Below are 22,368 nucleotides of genomic sequence, written 5' to 3' on the forward strand. Positions count from 1 at the left end.
CTCGGCGGTGCGTTAAGACCATCACTCACATCATGTCTACTAAATACCTCGGCCAGAAACGAATGAACTTTATGGAACATGGGTTGCATTCCCCAAAGATGATATAGCGATGTATCGAACAATCATTCTATTGGTTCTCGAATATGGTACATGCTGCATCCAGTCCGCGGTTAAGACACACATTATGAAGTTTCGACGGTTTCAGTACCGCTGCCTCCGTATCGCGATAGATAGAATTCGACCCATACTATGAGTCTGGAAGTACTTGCGACAGTACTGCCTCTGACAGATCATTTCGCGGAATTTTTGCTCAGTTCCTCATTCGCTGTGAGAATCTCAATTCAAAGGTTATTGAAAACTACGAAAAGCTACACGAGCAAAACTATCAATCACGAATCATGAGTATTTATTAGGGTGGTTCAAAAAATCGATTTTGCTCCACAGTGCTCATCTGATTCTTTACCATGTTCTGAGTGTCCTCTGAAAATTTGAGCTCATTTGGATTAAAACTGATTTAGCACAAGTCGTTTTAAGTTTGCATGCAAATTAGTATGGGGATATTATTTTTTTCATTATACTGTTAATGGCGCTTCCCCATTAAGCGCAGGTTAAAAGAAAACCTACATAGCTAAAAGGAATACTCAACAGCTTTCACTCAACGAAAATCGCATGTTGATTAATCACCCCAATAATTAGTAATCGAATTTAATCTATACCGTGGTTTTCTGGAGCTAATTGCATAACTCATCAACAGGCAACATTGCTGCTCGTGGCGCGAAAGATAGCACACACAAATTCAGGCTACTATGTTGCACTGCACATTTCAGTGATGCCCTCAAAGAAGTTTAACGATCATGACTAAAGATTCGCAACCTGTCTTAAAATCGATTACTAATTATTGGGGTGATTAATCAACATGCGATTTTCGTTGGGTGAAAGCTGTTGAGTATTCCTTTTAGGTATGTAGGTTTTCTTTTAACCTGCGCTTAATGGGGGAACGTCATTAACAGTATAATGAAAAAATAAATTTCCCCATACTAATTTGCATGCAAACTTGAAACGGCTTGTGCTAAATCAATTTTAATCCAAATGAGCTCAAATTTTCAGAGGACACTCAGAACATGGTAAAGAATCAGATGAGCACTGTGGAGCAAAATCGATTTTTTGAACCACCCTAGTGTTTATGTTGGCAGAGCACTTGTAGAGGGAAAATAATTATTTAAACGTGTCATCAAAATCCCTACAGAGAGGTTTTTCCTGACCTACAAGCTAAACCTACAGCTTACGCTGAATAGAGTAAAGTTCATGATGAATACTCAAAGTTGAAGCCCATTAAACGTCTTTAGTTAATGAGGAACCGAAAAATTAATGCTGTGTGCACTGTCACACTAAGATGTTATGCAACGTTCAAGGCTGCTATGGTAAGCATCGTGTCTTACTTCCAAACGCTGATAAATCAGAGGCAGTAAAATCCATGGTGCACCAAAGAATCATCCGTGGTATTCCTAGTCGTTCCGGTAACCCTCACTAATTGAATTCGAAGGTCAGTCATCTTTATGCAGAGGTTCTTCCAATACATTATGGGTGAAAAGCGTGGCCATTAAACTGGAGTCGAAAGAAGCTATCATTAGATCGAACATGGACTTCGGTAATACTAAAAAATCATTTTGGTATTACCGCAATATTAATTTACCGGAGATTCAGGGATTACGATTTAAACACGTATGAACGATCAGCGGACCAGTAGCATTGATCAAAATAACTTTTCCGAATCCCGTGGAATCCGTTGAAGACAAGAGAACTCGTGCTATCACGGAGCTAATCACAAAAAGTAAACGGACTCGAATCGAAGCTGGCTCGTTGTGACGGACCGACGAGGTGTCTCTTCCAAACAGCTATTCGATAGCATACCGGCACATGCAGAACTTGGAGCAACGCTTCAGAAAGGAACCTGAGTTATAAGATAAGATAGCTTGTGCTTTACAATATGTGGTCCTTCGGGTTGCCTTCGGGGGAATCTGTGGTTTATCACCAAAACCAGTTAATAGACAGCCTTCATTTATGGTTCTTCACAGGAGATTCATAAACCTGAGTGATGGTTTAGGGCACCAATTGCGTGGCAATCGGTCAGCTAAATCATAGCTGTAAAAATAAAATCCACATAAAATGACTACGAATAATTTCTCGATGATCAGGTGAATTTTAAAAATATTATCTCAATCAAATATGTATATGCATTTATTTATTTCCATTTTTGTCAGATTTTATCAGAGTCTTTAACATAAATGCGGTCAGAGTCAACAAGGGTCTATTTTATATTTAAGATTCGTTTCTTGTTGGAAAATCATAAAGAAGAGCCAATTAAACTGAATCCGAAGGTCCTGGAATGGTTAAAGCCGCCACTGGTCCATTTCATGGAGCATTTAGCAAGTTCTTGAAGCGTTCAGAGCCTTTTTTCATAATTCTTTTGACCATAAGGGGCTGTCCATAAACCACGTAGACTCTTGAGGGGGGGGGAGGGGTTTCGAAAAAGTCTACGATAGTCTACGAAGGGGGACGGGGGGATATACCAAAAGTCTACGTAGACTTTTTTATTTTATTTTTTTGAAAACGATTTATACAGCAGCTTTGTGCGGAGTTCACTAGTTTAATTTTTTAGGATTATCCGGTTTTTTTTGCATGACTTTACAAAAATAATCTCTTGCATTTCTCCATAAAAATGTTATGAATTTCACTGAAGTAAAAGTCTGAACTACGGCTTAAGACAATCATGAATTTCACCAGGAAATTCTTCTCTGTTGAGCAGGAAAATTTTCCAAAGTATTCTATAAAAACTTTCGAAAGTTTTTCAAAATCTTCACTTGGATTTTATTGCAGATTCTATTAGAATTTCTTTTGATTTTCGGCAGGAACTTTTTTGCAAACTATGGAAATTATGTCGTACTTCAACGGACTTTTTTGAAATTTACATAGGAAGCATTTTGGAATATCCAAGAAAAAGTCTTTGGAATGCCCAAAAGATATTCTTTGGAACTTGTAAAGGGAATTCTCCGAAATTTCCGCGAGAAACCCTTCAGAATATTCACTGGAGATTTTCTGGGAAGTCCCCAATTTTTTTTTTCTTAATTTCGGAAATTCTTCGGATTTTTCGCGAGGAATTCTTTGGACATCAAAATTATTCGAAATGCCCGTGGAAAATTCTTCGTAAATTCCTTCGGCAGTTCTAATGCAAATTCTTTGGAATTATCGATGGAAAATTTTCCGAATTTCAAAATAAATTGTTAAAACCTACTACGAGAAATTGTTTCAATTTCCCACCAAAAACAGTTTGAGTTGCCACAAATAAAAATTGCAATTTTTGTAAAATTTCTAATTTTCATGGAAATTTTTTCGATTTTTTTACGAGAAGTTCACAAAAATTTCAACTAAAAATTCTTCATAACTTCCACCGAAAATTATTCAGAAAATTGTTTGCAATGCCCATAAGATTTATTTAAATTTCCTCAAGAAATGGCTCCAAATTTGCAAGAGAAATTACAAAAAACATCGTAGGAAACCATTCTAAATTTCCACGGGAAATATTTCAGAATGTCCGTTTAAACTTAAAATTACCTCGGGAAATAATTCTAAATTTTCACAGAAAATTACTCGTGGTTTTTTAACGGGGAAACTTTTGGAATTTAGAAGAAAAATCTTGGGATGTCAACAGATGATTATTCAGCGGGATATTGCATGAAATTTCCAAGAAAATCAACGGAATTATCACGAAGAGTTCATTGTAGTATTACCTGGGAGCTTTCAACCCTAGTAACATTTTGATTTTATGCTGGTTTTATAATACTCTTGATTTACTCCATGGTCTTCAAGAGCGTTATAAAATATAAAATATTACCGCCATCGGGGGTGACAATGGGTCTGGGGGGTGAGAATGGGTCATCGCTCTTACCAGCAGCCTGGAGGTCGGATTACAAAATCGTTTAAAAAGGTCTCTTATATTTTAGTCTTCTTGCCCTCTGATACATTCAATCTATTCTACAATCATTCTAAGTACTTGGAACAGTGATCCATTCTAACCCCCATTTGACCCATTGTCACCCCCAACGACGGTACTTGGGAAGGTTATCAAATGGGAAATTTTACGATTTTTTCTCGCAAAACTTATTGGAATGTAGACTTGACATTCTCGGAATTTCAACTCGAAATTTTTCGAAATTCTGAAAATTCTCCGGTTTTCACAATTTTGAACCGACGTTGAGAATTATAGGTCAGATGCGTGACAGATTTTATCAGTGGCGTGCCGATGCAAAAGTGTCGGCGATGGTGGCGCACACCTCTATGAAGAATTGAATTTAAAGGTAATTAAATTAATTGGCTTTGAGATTTGATTTCAGGAGTTATGGAGAGAGGATCAAATATGACTTCTTTTCAATTTGATTTCTGTTTTGTTGGATTTTGTTCAGTTTGATTTTGTTATGTTTGAAATTCGAGTTTTGTTGTAATGTTTACATGGAAATGGAATTGAATAGCTAAATTTATTAAAACGCGGTTTATTTCCATATTTTTCCAATCACATATGATGATTTGTAAAATTTGGAAAAGTCTAAGTAGACTTCATGGGGAGGGGGGAGGGGTTTCGGAAAAGTCTACGAAAGTCTACTAGGGGGGACGGGGGGGGTTTGAAAAATTGAAATTTCGGTCTACGTGGTTTGTGGACAGCCCCTAACACGAAAATGCTCCCTTCTAAAGGTTACCCTAAAGCAATCCGAAGATCCTGGTAACAGCCAGAGTCGTCGAATGGTTTTATTTTGTATTCATAATTCCTCGTCGAAAAAGTGGTCGAAAGATTGGTTTTGTCGCTAAAACTGAAATTGCAGAGTAATCAATGCTATTATAGATTGGGTTCCTGATCTAAACCATGATTTGTTTTCTAATCTAAAACTACGATAAAAGAATCGTCGAATGATAGGTTTCGACGTTAAAACGGAAATATCCCTTCCTACAGGATTCCATAAAGCAAACCGAAAGTCCTAAAAGCAATCAGAGTCATCAATAATTTTTTTTTTGTTGGGGCGTAGAACCACTGCGTCCATTGAGTTGAATTTTTGTGGTAGTCATCAATAATTAATATCGCTCCTGTTGGAAAACCATAACTGGTTTTGGCGCTAAATTATAAATGTCCCATTCTACAGGTTCCCCTGGGACAATCCAAAAGTCCTGGAAGCGGTCAGAATCAGATACAGATACAGAAGACAGCAGGACCAGTGCTTACAAAACTTTTTGTTTTGACAAGATAATCGACCATTTCGGTCAAACTTTCTATTCTGCCAATCGATTTTTTCGGCCAAAGAACCAGTTTGCCTTTCGGCTGGGTCGTTCAGATTGGCCGAATGACATTTTCGGCTGTATGCCTATTTCGGCCAAATGACATGTTCGGTCAGATGGATCTCGGCTAAATGATTTCTTCTAGTCGAATTCCATTTGACCGAGACGATTATTAGATCGAAAATGGTTCGTTCGAAAATGACATTTGGCCGAAAGTAACATAGGGTCGAAAAGGAAATGTGATCAAATTGGTCGTTTTCAGAAAATGTCATTTGTTGAACAGGTTATAGCCGACTAATTGACATCATCGGCCGAATGTTCCTTTCTGCCAAACGACCGTTTTGGCCAAATTACCAAATCGGCCAAACGACTATGTATAATTGATCTAAATAAGATCTAAATAATCATCTCAGCCAACTGGAATTCGACTAGAAGAAACCATTAGCCCGAGATTCTTCTGACCGAACATGTCATTTGGCCGAAATAGGCATACAGCCGAAAATGTCATTCGGCCAAACTGAACGACCCAGCCGAAAGGCAAACTGGTTCTTTGGTCGAAAAAATTATGGTCAAATGACATTTTTGACCAAATGGTTCTTTCTGCCAACCGACAATTTTGGCCAAATTACCAATTCAACCAAACGATTATTTCGGCAAAATGACATGTTCAGCCATATTGCATTTTGGACAAATGACATTTAGGCCAAATGTTTGACTTTCTGTCAATCGACCTATTCATCCAAACGACTTTTCGGCTAAACGAATCGTTCGGCCGAACAATAGTTTCGGCCAGATGGGTTTCGGCCTAATGGTTTGTTCGGTCAAATAACATATTCGGCAAAAAAATTCGTCCTTGTGGTCTTCGACCAAACGGCGTTCGGTCAAACGACCCTCCCTCGTTCAAAAATTTGATTTCATCGAGAAGTTCTTTAGAGTTTGCACAATAAGTTGTTCGAAATTTGAACTGTTTTTTATTTTTGTGAGAAATTCCTAGCAAACGGTTCAAGGCATATGAGCCCCTAAATAAAAATAAAAAGCTGTTTTTCACTGGAGTTTAAATTAAATATAATAAAATAAATCCACATTGCATTCTAGAAATCATAAACTCGGTCCTCTTTATATGCTTACCTAAAAAATATTACAAAAAGCAACTCAATTGCAATATTATCAAATGAATCGTTCTCGACAAGCGCTCAGCGCTTATTTCAGCATATTTAATCGGCCAAGCCTTTCCAAACTATGCTTTAACCGACACTAATAGATAATCATCCTTACCTTGCAGATGCATTTGTAGCACGCCGTCATGTCGATTTTGACCTCTTCACCTTCGTTCGCGCAAGGCTCTCTAATGCCGACTGTAAAGAGACGGGAACAACAACACAAAGTTAAAGGAAAATCTTGACGAGATGATGGTGATTATGATTATGTAGAGAATAAATGGCAACTAGGTACCACTTCTCGCAGTATACACACGATGGATGGCATTGCGAAAAAAAAAACAGTTGCGACTTCGGCGAAGGCTGACGAATATCTCGCGAGCGCACACAATGATGTCTATTCCGCCGACATAGCGCGGCGCTTGACTAACAGTTATCAATAGACTTCGACGATGAACAGAGCGTTTAGATCAAATCTATCTCCGTTCCACGAGCCACGAGCCAACCAGACAGATGGATAGACAGTTCGGATTGGTTTTCTTAGCGTTTTACCGAGATGGCTGACATGATTTTAAAAGGGAAAAAATATGACGGAGAAGGAAAAATGGCAACAACAACAAATACTCGGGGCTCATGTTTCATTTAAGTAGGACAGGGTCAAATGTATCATTATGGAGGGTTTTATTATTTATCTATAAAAAATATGCTTCTGGTCGATTTGCCTCGCGACAGTAGGGTATTGGCGCAGAGTTTGATTGGAGAGGAGGAGGTAGCTACAGGAAACAACAATGAGACACTTGTCTAGTGAGATACAGTGTTGTCCTGTTTTTAAACAGGTGAAATGATACATTTTCAATTTTCCCGCCATTCTAATATAATTTAATTTAGGCCGCCTCCTTACGTTTATCTAGGAAGAGATTGTAAGTTAGACATGCGATGTCACTTAAGTATGTAAGACAACAGTACAAAAAAATAGATTTTAGAAAATTTATTAATTGTTATAGACATGATTGAGCTCAAATGTGGCATCTTTATATTGTATGCCTATTTGGCTCGACAAAATTATATTATTTCGATGATTATTTCTCAAAACATCTCTTATAAATTTCAAGATTTTGCACATATAGCATATGTCAGTACATATAGCATATAGTCAGAATGTATGCGAATGCAGAATTTATATAAACACGTTTCTCAACTTCTGTGTAATAGTTCTGTAGCACCAACAATAATAATTCTTAGCTGCCCCAGAAACGAAAAGACACTGTTTCCAAAATGAGATTCATTCGAATCGAGGCAAGTCATTATGTTATTTTTTATTGGAGCTGTGACTTCGTGTATTTACAGATGAGAACACGCGCCGAAGACTAGGAAGCGATTCTAAGAAACTTGCCGTACCACCTACGGAATATATTGCACTGTGAATGACGTACGCCCAAAGAAGTCGTTCGCAATTGATTTCCTATAGAAGGAGACATCGAATCCCTCAATATTGAATCACAACAAGTCAAAAATTCAATTTCTATGGGCGGCATTAGTCACGCAGGCCAAAAATAAAGCATGTCAAAATAAATAAATCACTGATGTTTATTTTTAAATCCTGTTCCAGTGTATTTTTAGGCACATGATACACTTCACGCCCGAAACACCGGCCACAAATCCGTGTTCGTGCAGAAGAAAGCGGTTAGCGAATTTGGCAAAAGACTGCCTCCTCCACTGTGCGCACTCAGGCTCGATCGGTCGGATGCTATAACAAGAGAGCTATGACCCCACCGCGCTTTGATGACGACGGAGAACAAGTTGTAGCAGATCACTGACTTGCTGCAGCCGGCGCGGCCGCGGCAGCACTTCTGATACCGAGAATGGCGCACAGTTGAAATCTTAAACATTGTGCGTTTCCAAAGCTGTGTTTACGCTCCACAGTAGCACTTCTAGTACTTTTTAAGACAAAGTTGATTTTAAATGGGGCAGATGAAAAGAGGTGAGCTAAGGTCAGTAGGTTACGAATACAGTTTCCTCAGTATTCAGGAAAACGCATGTTGCGATGTTTGCGGATCTTGAAATCTGAGAGAAGAGAAGAGCGCTCCATGTGTGATTGCGATTTGTGCAAAGAATTATTTTCTGTAGATTACAGTTTATTTACTGTTTACTTATTTATCAAATTTGACAAATTTAGTTCGTTAGGTAATTAAACAGGAAGATTACAAAGCCATCAGACAACATAGATCGATTTGACATGGTGTAAACCACAAAGCAATAAAACATAAAGCGTTAATTAAATAAAAACTAATCCAGCTTCCTTTCCGGATGTTTGTTCTGGCAAGTTACCGGTTGATCTCTCTGGGTTCCCGACGCGGCCTGAGAATTACTTCATCCGCCAGCCGCCTAATCTTGGTTGCACGTATTTGGATGGAACAAACAAACGCAAGAACACAACGACACAGCACAGAAGGTGACAACTTCCCCCAGTCAGTAAGTGAAGTGATCGCGATGGGTGTTGCTTTTCTTTCAACGATCGCGACACGTTAAATTAACAATGAGAAATGTTGATGATGAAAATCTACACGCGAGGCTATCAACTAAATAAACCTTTCTGAAAGCTACGGCGAGGTGTGGAAGCATAACATTGCCCATCAGCATCTCCACGAATGCTTGTTGTTGCTGCATCGGTTTTGTTTATGGGAAAGTACATATCTCGGTGTCTGCATCTGCAGAGTCCTGAAAATCGAGATGTAGCGTAGAGATCTTGTGGGCGAGATACGGATTACGAACACGTTCTGCGCGATGTCTGCTAGCTGGCTTTGGATGGTCAGTATGTGGTGGGAATCCGTCCCTTCTCTTAATCCGAGTGGGCTCGATGGTGCGCATCTTATTTAGGTCTGGTGACGGAAAGTCCTAACAAAGTAAAGTGTCACGGTGTATGCAAGGCTCCTTCTTGTACAGTTGTCTTGTTTCTGTAGAATGTTACTTGAAATGTTTATCCGGCGAAGTACTCTCCCTTTGTCCTAGGGTTAGTTTACTAGGCAATCAAAGGGTGATTGATCAAATCACGATGGAAACCACTTCCTTCAAATATTCCTACGAAATTGATAAACTAGTCGTTTCACTGTTCGAGATTGAGGCGCCATTCATCAGTAGCTAGGTGAGAGGATGTCAATATTTGCAGTTTCCTTGACGAGTCTCTGCTTGCCTGTTACTCATTGTTCAAACAAAATATAACTTAGAAAGGGTTACGGATGGTATTCCCGGTACAGTCTCATTCCCGGCACAGGCTTAAAAGCCAAAGATAGAAAAAATGTTTTGCAAAAACTCCTCTTTAATCGTGTGTGCTTGCAAACTCGAGAATCTATGATATAATAAAGTAAATTCGAACTTTAAGATGCAATTACACGGCTTTAGAGGGGAGTGCTGAAGTGCAATAGTCTGCCGAAATCCTATTCACTTGTTCTGTACACACTTAAAATAAATCACAGATTTCTGTGAAATTGAAATTTCACAGAAATCTAAACAGCAGAACTGTTCGGTAAATAATTTTACAGATTTTCGGTGGTTTTGACAGTTGAACACAGGCAAAAATCACAGTGCATCGAAGAAATAATTACAGAACAATCCTGCTGTTGTGAATTCGGTAAATTTCACCTAAATTCACCGAAACCTGTGCAATGATTCGAGTGTGTATGTCAGAAGAGGATGGTGCAAAATACCTCCTTTAAGCTTTTTCGATGTTTTGACCTGGAAGTTTTAACCAACATAAATCAAAATATCAAAGCATTTCACGTTCAGACACAAAATTTACAAGACTATAGCTTCTTCTTCAATGGCTTTACATTCCAACTGGAACTTGACCTGATTTTCAGGTTAGTATTCTATCAGCATTTTCTCAGTTGTTAATTGAAAGCTTTTCTATGCCCGGCATTGTATGAGTATGTATCTTGTATTGCAAGGACAATGGATACACTATGTCCATGGAGCCGAGAATGTTACCAACTCGAAAACATCCTAGACCGGACCAAGAATCGAACTCGCTATCTCTGGATTGGCCTTTGCTCGCAAGGCTACTGGAGACCCCTAACTACAGGTGCCTATAATCTCCTACTCAAAACAACTAGGTTTTCGTGACTTTCTAACGCATTTAAAAAACTTTATTTTACTTATAAAGGCACCGACTTTTATTTGTAAATTACACAGCTTAACTGTTAGTCTGAATACCATTTGAAAAAAACGGTTAAAAATTATTGAAGACAAAAAACCAAAACAATTTATTGAACCGTGATTGAAGCAGCATAAATCAAATGAGTTATTTCGCCCGTCATTGCTAAGGTGGCAACCGGGTCCATAGTAGTCGTAGTAATCAACAAACGATGTTGCACGTTATGACGTCAAAATAAACATCGCATCACTCGACGATCTGCCAATGGATGCAAGTCATTCAAAGCAAAACAGTTTGGATATGAGTTGGTTGGGTCGTTCAGCGATAAGTGGCACAAAACGTAACTGATGAAGCTGTACTCTCATCGATACGGTCAATGTGAACTGAGTTATATGGTGCTTAGATTTGTACTCAATACTCAAGTATGTTGAGACTCAAATACAGCCATTTTGGGAGCATGAATATTATCAACCTGCGTTACGTCGTAAGAATCCTAGCATTGCGTTACCCTTGGCGATAGAAACATGTTCAGTAAAACGAGGCTTACTGTTGAGAACGATTCTAAGATCTTTGATCCATGTAACCCTCTAAAACGCTGTGTGATTTAGACAAAAAATGTAAATAACAGAATATAACAACGAGTGGATGTTATAGATTTGCATTGATTCAAATACATCTGTTTACTAATGATCTCACACCAATTTGAAACATATTCAATGTTAGTTTGCAGGGCACAACAGTCTGCAAGTGATTTTACGACACGGAAAATTTTCATATATTGCGTAAAATTTGGTTTTCCTAAGTTCTAGTTAGGAAAATTAAACCAGAAGAACGGATCTAGATGTCTGTTTTTCAATACTTCAAAAAGAGGGAATGACATATACATCCAGTATTTGAATTCAAAAGAGAATTACAAGGTCTCTCACTGATAGTCTCTGTATACATATACGATATGTAACATACGGCGAGGGACTTTTTTCGCAAGCTGCCATGATAAAGAACTGATTCGGGAGACTATACCTCATGATAAATTTCTTTTAAAAAGCTCCAAACGCGGGGAGCATTTCGTCTTGTTCTACACAGCTATTCGGTCCGCAACACAAAATGAGCGAAAATCATCACTTCTGTGTGGGGGCTGCCTATCCGATTCTGTTATCTTGCACTTATATACAAATTTGATAAATTTGTTATAATGGCTTGTTATGATTCGCAACAGTTTTTGCCATTCGTTTTATCGTTCTTCGTTATCTATTGAGTAAGCATATGCGGTATTTCGAAAAAAAAACATTTCAGGTGGTTCGAAACGAAATTCAGCGAAATTTCGCGGAATTAGAGTATGACAAAAACTGAATTCTTGATTTCGTTTCGTTTCGAAAAATTAAAGCCTGTCCACGTTAAATTTCGGACACCTCTCTTCCAATGCGATTTTTAACATTTTCACAAAGCACTGAGACGATCAATTTACATGACAAATAAATCTCTCCGCTTTATGTGTTGCTTTCAGCATGTTTTCATTCTCGTTCAAATTGATAAAATGGCTACAAATAAATTGAACATTATCTCAGTGTCCGAAATTTAACGTGGACAGGCTTTACAAAAATTTTATTGGAAAAAACAAGCTTTTAACAAAATTGTACGGAATTCCGCGGAATTTCGAAACAAATTCAAACTCAAACCATACTGCCCCGTACGGTCTTGTATTTTCAAAAATTTTGGCTGCGCCGCTGAACAAAATCATAAATCTGTTTTCAAAACTTAATGTTACACAAATTTTTCTTTTCTTTCTTTCTTGATTTAAAACACGATTTTCGTCTTCGAGTTTTCAAAATAACTTTGTTTACGATAAATATTTAGTAGCTTACCTAGGTGGTTTCAATTGAATTCTTCTTCTACTTCTATGGCTCTACATTCCAATTGGAACTTGCTTTTCAACTCAGTATTCTATTAGCATTTCCTCAGTTATTAATTGAAAGCTTTCTATGTCCGCCATTGCATCAGTATGTATATTGTGTAGCAAGTACAATGGATACACTATTCCCAGGGTGTCGAGAATGCCATCTCCGGATTTGCAATCGTACGCCTTTGCTCGCAAGGCTACTGGAGACCCCAATGACGATGCTATCCTTTTGAAAAACCGTGGCCTACTTATAAAAACATTTCTTGTCATAAGAAGTAAAGCCGATTGCAGACAACTTTGAGAACTTTTGGATCATTTTGTGCACTGGTGTGGACACAACTTTCTCCAACTAAGCGTTTCAAAATTTCCTGTTGTTTCTATTCACCGTTGTAAAATGCCTATAACTCACAACTACGCTATTGATGGGATATGATCTAGTGAGAGACTTTGAATTACTACTTGATATACGAATGGCATTTAAGATGTACTATTCGTCAATAGTTGATAAAGCTAATCGACAGCTTGGTTTCATTTTAACATTTGCAACGACTTCAACGATCCGCTCTGCTTACGCGCACTGTACTGCTCGCTGGATTGATCGATACAAGAATCTTGATTTAACAAATAAATAGACAAATAAATTCCAGCCGTTAATTTGACAACACAAACAAAAAAAAGACAAATAGACAAAAGAGCAATAAACGGCGAACGCATGGTTGTTTGTACGTCTTAGCGAGTAAGTTGAAAGAACCACGAATAAAGCGTTTAATTTCGGTAAACAATCATTTTTCGGCTTTTTTCGTAGACGTGATCGGCCGGCCGTGGCATAGCTTCCTTGGGCAGCCGAGAGGGGAATTCCTCCTTGACTGTTAGGACCTCCGGCCCGAGGATGATGACAAGGTCCTTGACGTATTAGGGGCCCCATACACGCTCCGACATGTTGTACAACTTTGACTGCGCCCCCAGGGAATTTGGTTCGGTCGGAGTAAAGTCGGACCGTCTGTTGGCAAGTTGTACTGTCCAACAGTTGTACAACTTGCCCACAGACGGTCCGACTTTACTCCGACCGAACCAAATTTCCTGGTGACGAGGTCAAAGTTGTACAACATGTCGGAGCGTGTATGGGGCCCCTTAGGCGCGGAAGCCTACGGCTTTGCGGGCCGAACCGTCTGCTGGACGGAAAAGCAATTGAAAACGAGGTTGATCATGTGAATATGTACATTATTTGGAAGATTTTGATTTTACAAATGTATTGGAGGTAACCACTTTCCCTTCGATGGGACTCGAATCCACGTCCCTCAGTACTCAGTGATGCTTTAACCAACTAACCTACGAAAGACCTCCGTCGGCCTTTTCGCAACTTATCACTCACAAGGATTTTTACTTTAAAGACATATTTTTCAATGAAATACAAATTGATTTGCGAATACTTATTCCAGTATTATTTTATAGCTGTCCGAAGTTTGAATCAAGTGAAAATACCGAAATAAGAATACGGTACTTGAACCGAACATTAAATCATGAAGAGGCCTCAATTTTCCTTTGATTGATATCATTTAAAAATTCAAAAACATCGTATTAGGCCGCCAATAATGATCTGCTAAGGAATTAGAAATAATTGTATCTCATTAGAGCCTTTAGTGTCCGAAATATAAATTTACTCAGTTCAAAGAGGCCGAAATTGAACAACGGCTACCCTGATATACAAAAAAAATCCACTTTAATTTCCCGGTTTTTGACGTAGGACTACGTCTGTCTTTTCTATATTGGGGTACACTTTACGATTGCGAAAATCGGGGACCGTAACGAAAATATGATAGACTTTAAACTTTAATATCTCAGCCGTTTCTCGATGGATTTTCAATTTTTTTGGACCATTCGATCAAGGATGAGTCAACGCTTCCTTGTATTCATATGAAAATACTATTTTTTAACTTTTAATTATCGATAATTGATAAAATGTTTAGCGATAGGTAAACTAACCAATCACGTACATGCATCACTAACACAGACATCAAAAATCAATCACTTGCAGGTTTGGATCTAATCCTCAGTTTGAACAAGATGTCACGCACAGCGGACGCACCAAAGTGATCGCAGCGGAGCGGACACAGCATAACGGAGGCGCTGGTAATATTTTCAACGGAAATCTATCGCATTGGTGGTGGTGCTCGATGTGTTGCTGCAGATCACTCAACCTCAACAAACCAGCATTTCGTATGAAGACAGGGTTGACCATAAAAATAGCACTGTGGCGATCCCCCACCGACAGTGCCGTTGCTGAAAATTTATTACAAATTGTGGTGTCAGTTGGAAAGGAGCATTGGGAAAATAAAATTGGTTCTTCTCAGGACCAACATTTTATGGAAAGAAAGAGTTAATTGCGAAAATGGACTGTTTCGGTGGCATCGGGTTTGGCGTGGTAGCTTGGTTGCTGTTAGTGATCCCATCTATTCAAATTTATTGCATCATCTCCCTCCGACGCGCTATCAAATTCGCTATTCACGATTGAGTTTTGCACTTTGAAGAAAGTTTATTTAGAATAGTCGGATCAACCTTCTTTTGTATAAAATGGTGGCTTTTGTATAAAACCAATGAAGACGCCCCCTCAGTGGAAACTATCTACAGCAACCACCCATCGGTGAACGTCGCTCGGACAGACAGATGCCGAAAGCTAATGTTTTGTAATATGAAGAAACTTCGTCTTGAGTCAAATTTCTGTTGTTATTCCTCGCATCAATACGCATCTTAGATAACCAACATATCATAACCAAATTCAAAATCTTGCAAGAAAATTTCATAGGATTCTTAGAATTTGTCATTCTTCGAACGGTCCGTTGTCTGCTGCGGAATCTCGATCAAAATGGCTAGTGCGCCAAAAAGCAACTTTCTTATATCTAATGAAGAAATTCCATTAGCCCCGCCCCTTCATTAATCGTTATGAGTGAACATTATATTTACACTCATACAGATCACAAAGGGGCGGGGCTAACGGGCTTAATTTATTGAATACAAGAAAGCTGCTTTCCGGCGCACGCGAGCCATTTTGATCGGGATTCCGCGGAAAGAGCGGAAGGAGCGGTTCGACACAATTTGGTTCAGCGGAGCGGACACAGCAGCACGAAGGCGTGGGTAGCACTGGCAATGCTGAAAATGTATTCCAAGTAGTGGAGGCTTAGCGAAAAATCATCAAGTGGCGGTCGGACAATTTCAACGCAAGGTGCCAACAAGCATTTGGATGCAGTTATTTATTGGAAAGACGCATTGGGAAAAGAAAATTGGTTCTTCTCAGGACAAGAATTTTATGGAAAGAAAGAGTTAATTGCGAAAATGGATTGTTTCGGCGGCATCGAGTTTAGCGTGGTAGCTTGGTTGCTGTTAGTGTTTCCATCTATTCAAATTAATTGGATCGTCTCCCTAGTTACGATTGGGTTTTGCACTTTGAAGAAAATTCATATCGGATTGTCGGAACCTTCTTTTGTATAAAGACTTTTTTGGAGGACACCATCCTCAAAAAATGCCCGAAATAAAGGAGAAAGAAGCAGAATCAGAAGTGGCGTGAAACCAAACGCAAATATATTTATTTGGTTTTCGCCCGCGATGTAAGCGTACGTGGCAAAGTAAGGATTGTGATGTCCCCGACTGAAAGCCAGTCGAGTGGCTTCAGCGGCCGATGAGTCATGTTAATTCCACAGTTAGAGACTCAGAGTCCATCCAACTGGGAACAACTATTCGACTTCTTGATTCAGTTGGCCTCCGAGCAGTTTGCTCAATGTTAATGAAACGACACAAATTATTATGGCAAATACCATCAATTTCGAATAACTACATAGTCCTACGTCACCTTTGCGTACAACCCGTTTGGATTGCACCTTTGAGTTTTTTTTTTTTCAAAACGCGAAATGCAAAAATCTTGCAAGAAGTTTGCAACTAAAATGCAAGTAGCGAGCTGGCAACTTTTTGATGTCAAATCCAAAGTATCCTTCCTATAGGCTTGAAAGAGAAGGATGATTAGACCAGACGTCAGCTGAAACCTGTTCATTTGTTCTTATCAATTTTTTTCTGAAAATCAAATTAATTTTCATGTGTTCTCATTGAAATATTAGGTTTCAAATATTAGAAACAACGCGGATTTTATATCAATATAAAAACGAAACAAAGGAAAAAATAAACAGTACCAGTAGATATTAAATTACTCGAACTTAAGAGTCAAACTCGAAGTCGCTTGAATAGCAACCACATGTTGGCATGGCTAACTGACCCACAAAAATATATTATTTAATGGAAAATAAAGCTATAAATAATTAATTATGTAAATGTCATTATGTCTTTGTCTTTTATGTTAATTTAATGAAAATGAAGCAAATAAAACATGAATCCAATCCGTAGGGAGACATTATCTGTTGTTAGATGAGGCCCTTTGAAAAACCTCATCACATTGAATTCGTGACACAGCCTCACCATCATCGGTAAACGACGATGGTACCTACCAACAGAGGTAATACAGTGAGCTGCCTCGTGGAAGATGATCGGCGCAGATGTTGTATATTTTAAATACTGGTAGCTGTGTAAATTTCATAGATGTTTATCAAACATGAATCTGCTGTCCTTTCTGTTTTATGCTGCCGTTGTTGCTTCACAGATGATTGAACTCCCGTAGCTCATATTGCCGTCTGTGGACACGTTTTCGTCGTGACGGTCCGGATTTCAGATATAACCTTCGCGAAAGCGATTACGATGAACTTTGAATACTATATGAGGTATGACAATTTTCAATGTTCTACACTGAAAACTTAAATAATAATATTGTAAATCAAAATTTGTGAATTTACAAAACGTAAAGAGTTTTCCTTTAAATTTTATTTTGTATTTTGATAACGTAAATGTAAGCCTTTCTAAAAGTACGCTTGGTAGTACAGTTTTAGCACATAGATCGTTCGCGAGATCCAGCCATTTTAGTTCTGCTGTGAACGGAGCTATGCAAATAAATTATGAATGAAAATTGATTAATTGATGAAGCATTCATCATTGAAATAGTAGAATTTGTGGAGTCGCCATTGAACAATTTTAAGGGCATCCGCCGGTCTATACGTAACACATCGAAATGAAAATGTATTTCAATGGCGGCTAAAGAACCGAGAAAGGGATATAGTCTCTAAAAAAATAAAAACAAGTTGAGTAAAATTCACGAATCAAGCATTCACTGGTTAATCGTATTTACCATCATTGATATTCACTAAGTCACTGCGTGTAAAGACACATTTATGTTTGATGCTTTCCTGCTGGTAACGATTATTTTGATTCAAGAATTTTTAACGAAAATTTTAACACCACTGACTTGGAGCAATCAAATTATCCTCATTTGGAAAAGTGACATACTGCATCTAATACTGTTCAACCATACGGCTTCAAGACAGGACGACGTACCCAACCTGTAGAACCAGTATGTCAAACGTCACACTCTAAGGTCTCTGGTTACTGCAATTCATTGCACCAAGTCTCAACATCATAGTTCTCCAAAGCGCTTGTGAAGGTCAAAAAGCGGTTCTATAATAACTGCATAGCCACAATGTTGCGAATCTGCAAACATTGTTGTATCTATGCTGCAGCGCCCGTTCACTCTAGTTCACCTGTCAAAATAAACATCTTATCTAACAGCTTTATGTCCATAACTATTATGAAATTTGTCACCCTGCATCGACGACCGATTGCCACTATAGCAGTCTTACGGACGACAACCCCATCTGTTTGGCAGACACCCTAGACATAACAGTTTCCAACTGCCCCGGGACCTGTGTCTGGTAAGAGTTTATTTTTTTATTGATGCTCTATCGATGTTTGATTGGCTTTGGCTGTTAATTAAGACAGTAAAAAGTGCCATTTCAGCACGGTAGCTCGCTCGTTTGTTGCATTTTCGGCCTCGGCGTTGCACAGTGGCAGTTTGTCGATAATATTTGTCACTTCCGGCTGGGAACCGGTTCGGTACGGTGGTTAACAACGCGTGAACAGGTTCACTTTTGCGAATTTTTAATGTAGGTTATCCTGTTTATTGCAGTCAAGCGAGCGAGCGCACGCGAGCACTGCACACAATTTACAATGCAATTCAAATTTTTGATTAAATGTGCTTTTTTTTTCTTTCGGACCCGTTAAGCACGCTCCATGACTCGATGATGAAAGTTCAGTTTATGTTTTCTTACTATCTTTGTAAATCTAGATAGAACGAAAGGTGTTGTAATATCAACAAGCAAAAACAAGACTCTAAAGGAATCAATTAATATTCAAGTTAAGAGGTGAGCGAGCCTAGGGCTGAAAGCCTCTAAAATAAAGACAATAATAATAATAATAATAATATACAAGTCAAAGGGAAGAAATTTCAAAAGAGTGTCAAATGTGAACAATGAATAACCCATTATATTCCACCGTCCTATAAACAGGTCAGCACTCTGAAAGATCTCTTCAAAAAAATCTGCGAAAATTTTTTTAAAAAAATCTGTTCATCAGAAATCTTTTGGAATTTTGCATCTCTCAAAAAGCGGATATTTCTGATGAAAATTTCCATCGAAATACTTTTTAACGACACTTCTCACTACAAATAATTCCGGAATCCAGAATTAATATTCAATTACAGGCCTAGTAGCGGGTCACTTTTTAGTGACTTGGTCACTTTTTTTCGGGCAAGTCAAAAAAAGTCTCTTTTTTCGACCTCAAGTCACTTTTTCTCGAAAAAAGTCACTATTTTCAACTATTTTGAAACTATTGACTAAGATTTTTTTCCAATAATTATCCGTTGGATGCTTTGTTCATGGCGGAAATGAAATTACGGATCTAGGAAAAATACTCACTCTAAAACTTCGCTGGCCATTTAACTCGCTGCTCTTATTGGCATTTCACCAATAGCTAATTAAAGGTGTTTGTCACAAATTATAAATTTGTATACAGTCATGCACGTAGGAGACCTGCCGTATTCGATTTTTTAAACTCAAACTTTATGCAGTAGGGAAAGGTGGGGAGACTTGATTCCTTGGGAGAGAGACTTGATTCTCCCCTGTTTTGAAGAGAACTAAAGTAGTATTACTTGTCATAAGATGAGTTTTTACTATTCCATTTAATTCCACTTCTAAATAAAGTAGTGGAATTAAATGGAATTGTACAATCTCGTCTTATGACAAGTAAATACATTCCACTAAAAGCTTAACCTTCCGGGACTCGCGCCGTTGTAAAAAGTACAACACCTTCGAAAAAAGCTCGCTTGTCGTTCCCAAGACGAGTGGGACTGCATGAGTGATCCAGGATCATGCGAGTCCCGGAAGGTTAAAATAATTTTCCTATATAAAGTAGTATTGTTATAGCGTATTTTTATAATAGATCCTCTAGACAAATAAATGCTTGATTGACAACCTTATTTACTCTATTATTTACTGTGTTTTGTCCCTCCTTCTTCTTCTTCTTATTGGCATTACATCCCCCACACTGGGACAGAGCCGCCTCGCAGCTTAGTGTTCATTAAGCACTTCCACAGTTATTAACTGCGAGGTTTCTAAGCCAGGTTACCATTTTTGCATTCGTATATCATGAGGCTAACACGATGATACTTTTATGCCCAGGGAAGTCAAGACAATTTCCAATTCGAAAATTGCCTAGACCGGCACCGGGAATCGAACCCAGCCACCCTCAGCATGGTCTTACTTTGTAGCCGCGCGTCTTACCGCACGGCTAAGGAGGGTCCACCAATTTGTCCCTCCTAGAGATGTTTTTAGTGACCACGCAAAATTTGAACAACTTCTCCCAATAATGACCAAATGTTATCATTTTTTCTCAGCACAATGCCATAAATATGCTAAATGGCCGGGGTTCTGCCAAATCGCACCAAATTGCCAAAAAAAAAACATTTTTCTGCCCGATTCCCCACTACCCCATAACTATGGATATCCTACAACAAATGTGTGGATGAATTGATATGAAATGATTTCGTTTTACTTTTACGATCAAAATATCACAAGTCAGTCAATAAGCCGTTTGGTGCGTGTTGGCAGAACCCCGACCAAATCATCTTCACTGATAAAAATGCCAACATTCCACCACAATTTCAGGGTAATTGGATTTTGCGTTGTTGCCCCAATATGAGGATACTTGATCCCTCATTAGACATCCATACCAAAACTTGGCGAAAAAATTCAAGAAAATATAAATTGTTCTGAAGCGGCTTATTTTTTGTAGATTTGACAAATGTAATGAAGGGTTTGCTCTAAAAAAATATTTATTGAGTAGAACTTTCTAGGAGAGATCGACTATGATGGTGATATTTGAGGTTATGGCTTTCAGTCTTCTTATGCTCAAAAACGGGTTTTACGTTTTTATCCGACGTTTCGGTTACATATATTGTACCTTTATCAAGGAGTTAACTAAGTCCCGTTTTATTGTTACATTGTCTTAGCATAGAACGTTTTGGCACAACTTTATGTTAAATCGCCCCCTCTATTTTTCGGTAGGGGCGGCGAAATTTGAATTCGACAGCATCCTGAATCTCGAGCTCAAACACATGAGTGCTCCGTTCTTCGAGCACCTCTCACTGATCTTTAATCAGTGTCTCCGGCTCAGCTACTTCCCATCGTCCTGGAAGTCAGCGAAAGTCATCCCCATCCGGAAGCCTGGGAAGGATCCTTCCTCTCCCAAAAGTTATCGACCCATCAGCCTTCTCTCAGGGTTATCCAAGCTATTCGAAAAAGCTATTCATCATCGGTTACTTGAGTCTGCCGAAAATCTCAACATCTTGCTCGAGAAACAGTTTGGTTTCCGACGCGGTCGGTCAACTGTACACCAACTGACCCGAGTTACCAACGTCCTCAGACGGAACAAGTTTGTCTCGAAAACATCCGCCATGGCCTTACTCGATGTCGAGAAGGCATTTGACAATGTATGGCATGATGGCCTGGTGTACAAACTACAACGCTACAATCTTCCCAGCTACCTGGTGAAAATCATCAACAATTACCTGTCGGCAAGGACATTCCGGGTCTCAATCAGCGGTGCGAGTTCCAATGCGCACAACATCGTCGCAGGCGTCCCCCAGGGCAGCATCCTCGGGCCCCTGCTTTTCAATCTGTTCACCTCCGACATGCCAGAACCTCCAGAAGGCGGCATTCTGTCTCTGTTCGCAGATGACACATCCATCGTCTACAACGGTAGAGTGATCAGAGCGCTGGTGGCAAAACTCCAACGAGGCCTGGATGCCCTGACAGAGTACCTCACCAGCTGGAAGATCTGTATCAACGCGGCGAAGACCCAGGTCATCATTTTCCCCCACTCCAAATCCCCTAAACTTGTTCCGCATGGGGACTGTAAAATCATCCTCAATGGCACGACTGTGGAATGGGCCAATGAGGCCGACTACCTTGGCTTGACCCTCGACAGTAAGCTTATTTTCAGGCAACAGGTTGACAAAACGGTGACAAAGTGTAACGTCTTGTTGAAACTACTGTACCCTTTGATCAACCGCCGGTCGTCATTGTCCCTGAAAAATAAGCTTGCTGTCTACAAGCAAATCATCCTCCCTGTGATCAAATATAGCATGCCGGTCTGGGAGAGCTGCGCTAAAACCCACCACCTCAAACTTCAACGGATTCAAAACAAATTCCTGAGGATGATCCTCAACACCCCTCCCAGGACAAGAACATCCGAGGTCCACCGTCTGGCCGAAATAAAAACCTTACATGAACGCTTTGGTGAGTGTAAAAAAAAAGTTTAGGGTCCGTTCCTTGCACTCGGACCAACAAGCGCTTAGGGCGCTAGTTCCAATCTAGGTTATCAAATTTTTATTGTAAATATTAGTGTACATAGTAGTT

The 22,368-nt window shown here is 39.1% G+C and overlaps 1 protein-coding gene across 9 annotated transcripts in view; it reads right to left on the reverse strand.

Moving 5' to 3' along the window:
* LOC134211559 (BMP-binding endothelial regulator protein) overlaps nucleotides 1–22,368 on the reverse strand; it is a 252,358-nt gene that overhangs the window by 135,899 nt on the left and 94,091 nt on the right. For all 9 annotated transcript variants that reach the window (XM_062688541.1, XM_062688539.1, XM_062688538.1 and 6 more), the window contains one exon: nucleotides 6,598–6,677. In XM_062688541.1, the coding sequence (XP_062544525.1) occupies nucleotides 6,598–6,677 (80 nt within the window). The remainder of the gene's footprint in view (nucleotides 1–6,597; nucleotides 6,678–22,368) is intronic.

Source organism: Armigeres subalbatus, chromosome 2, assembly GCF_024139115.2.
Source record: "Armigeres subalbatus isolate Guangzhou_Male chromosome 2, GZ_Asu_2, whole genome shotgun sequence".
NCBI classification, from domain to species: Eukaryota; Metazoa; Arthropoda; class Insecta; order Diptera; family Culicidae; genus Armigeres; species Armigeres subalbatus.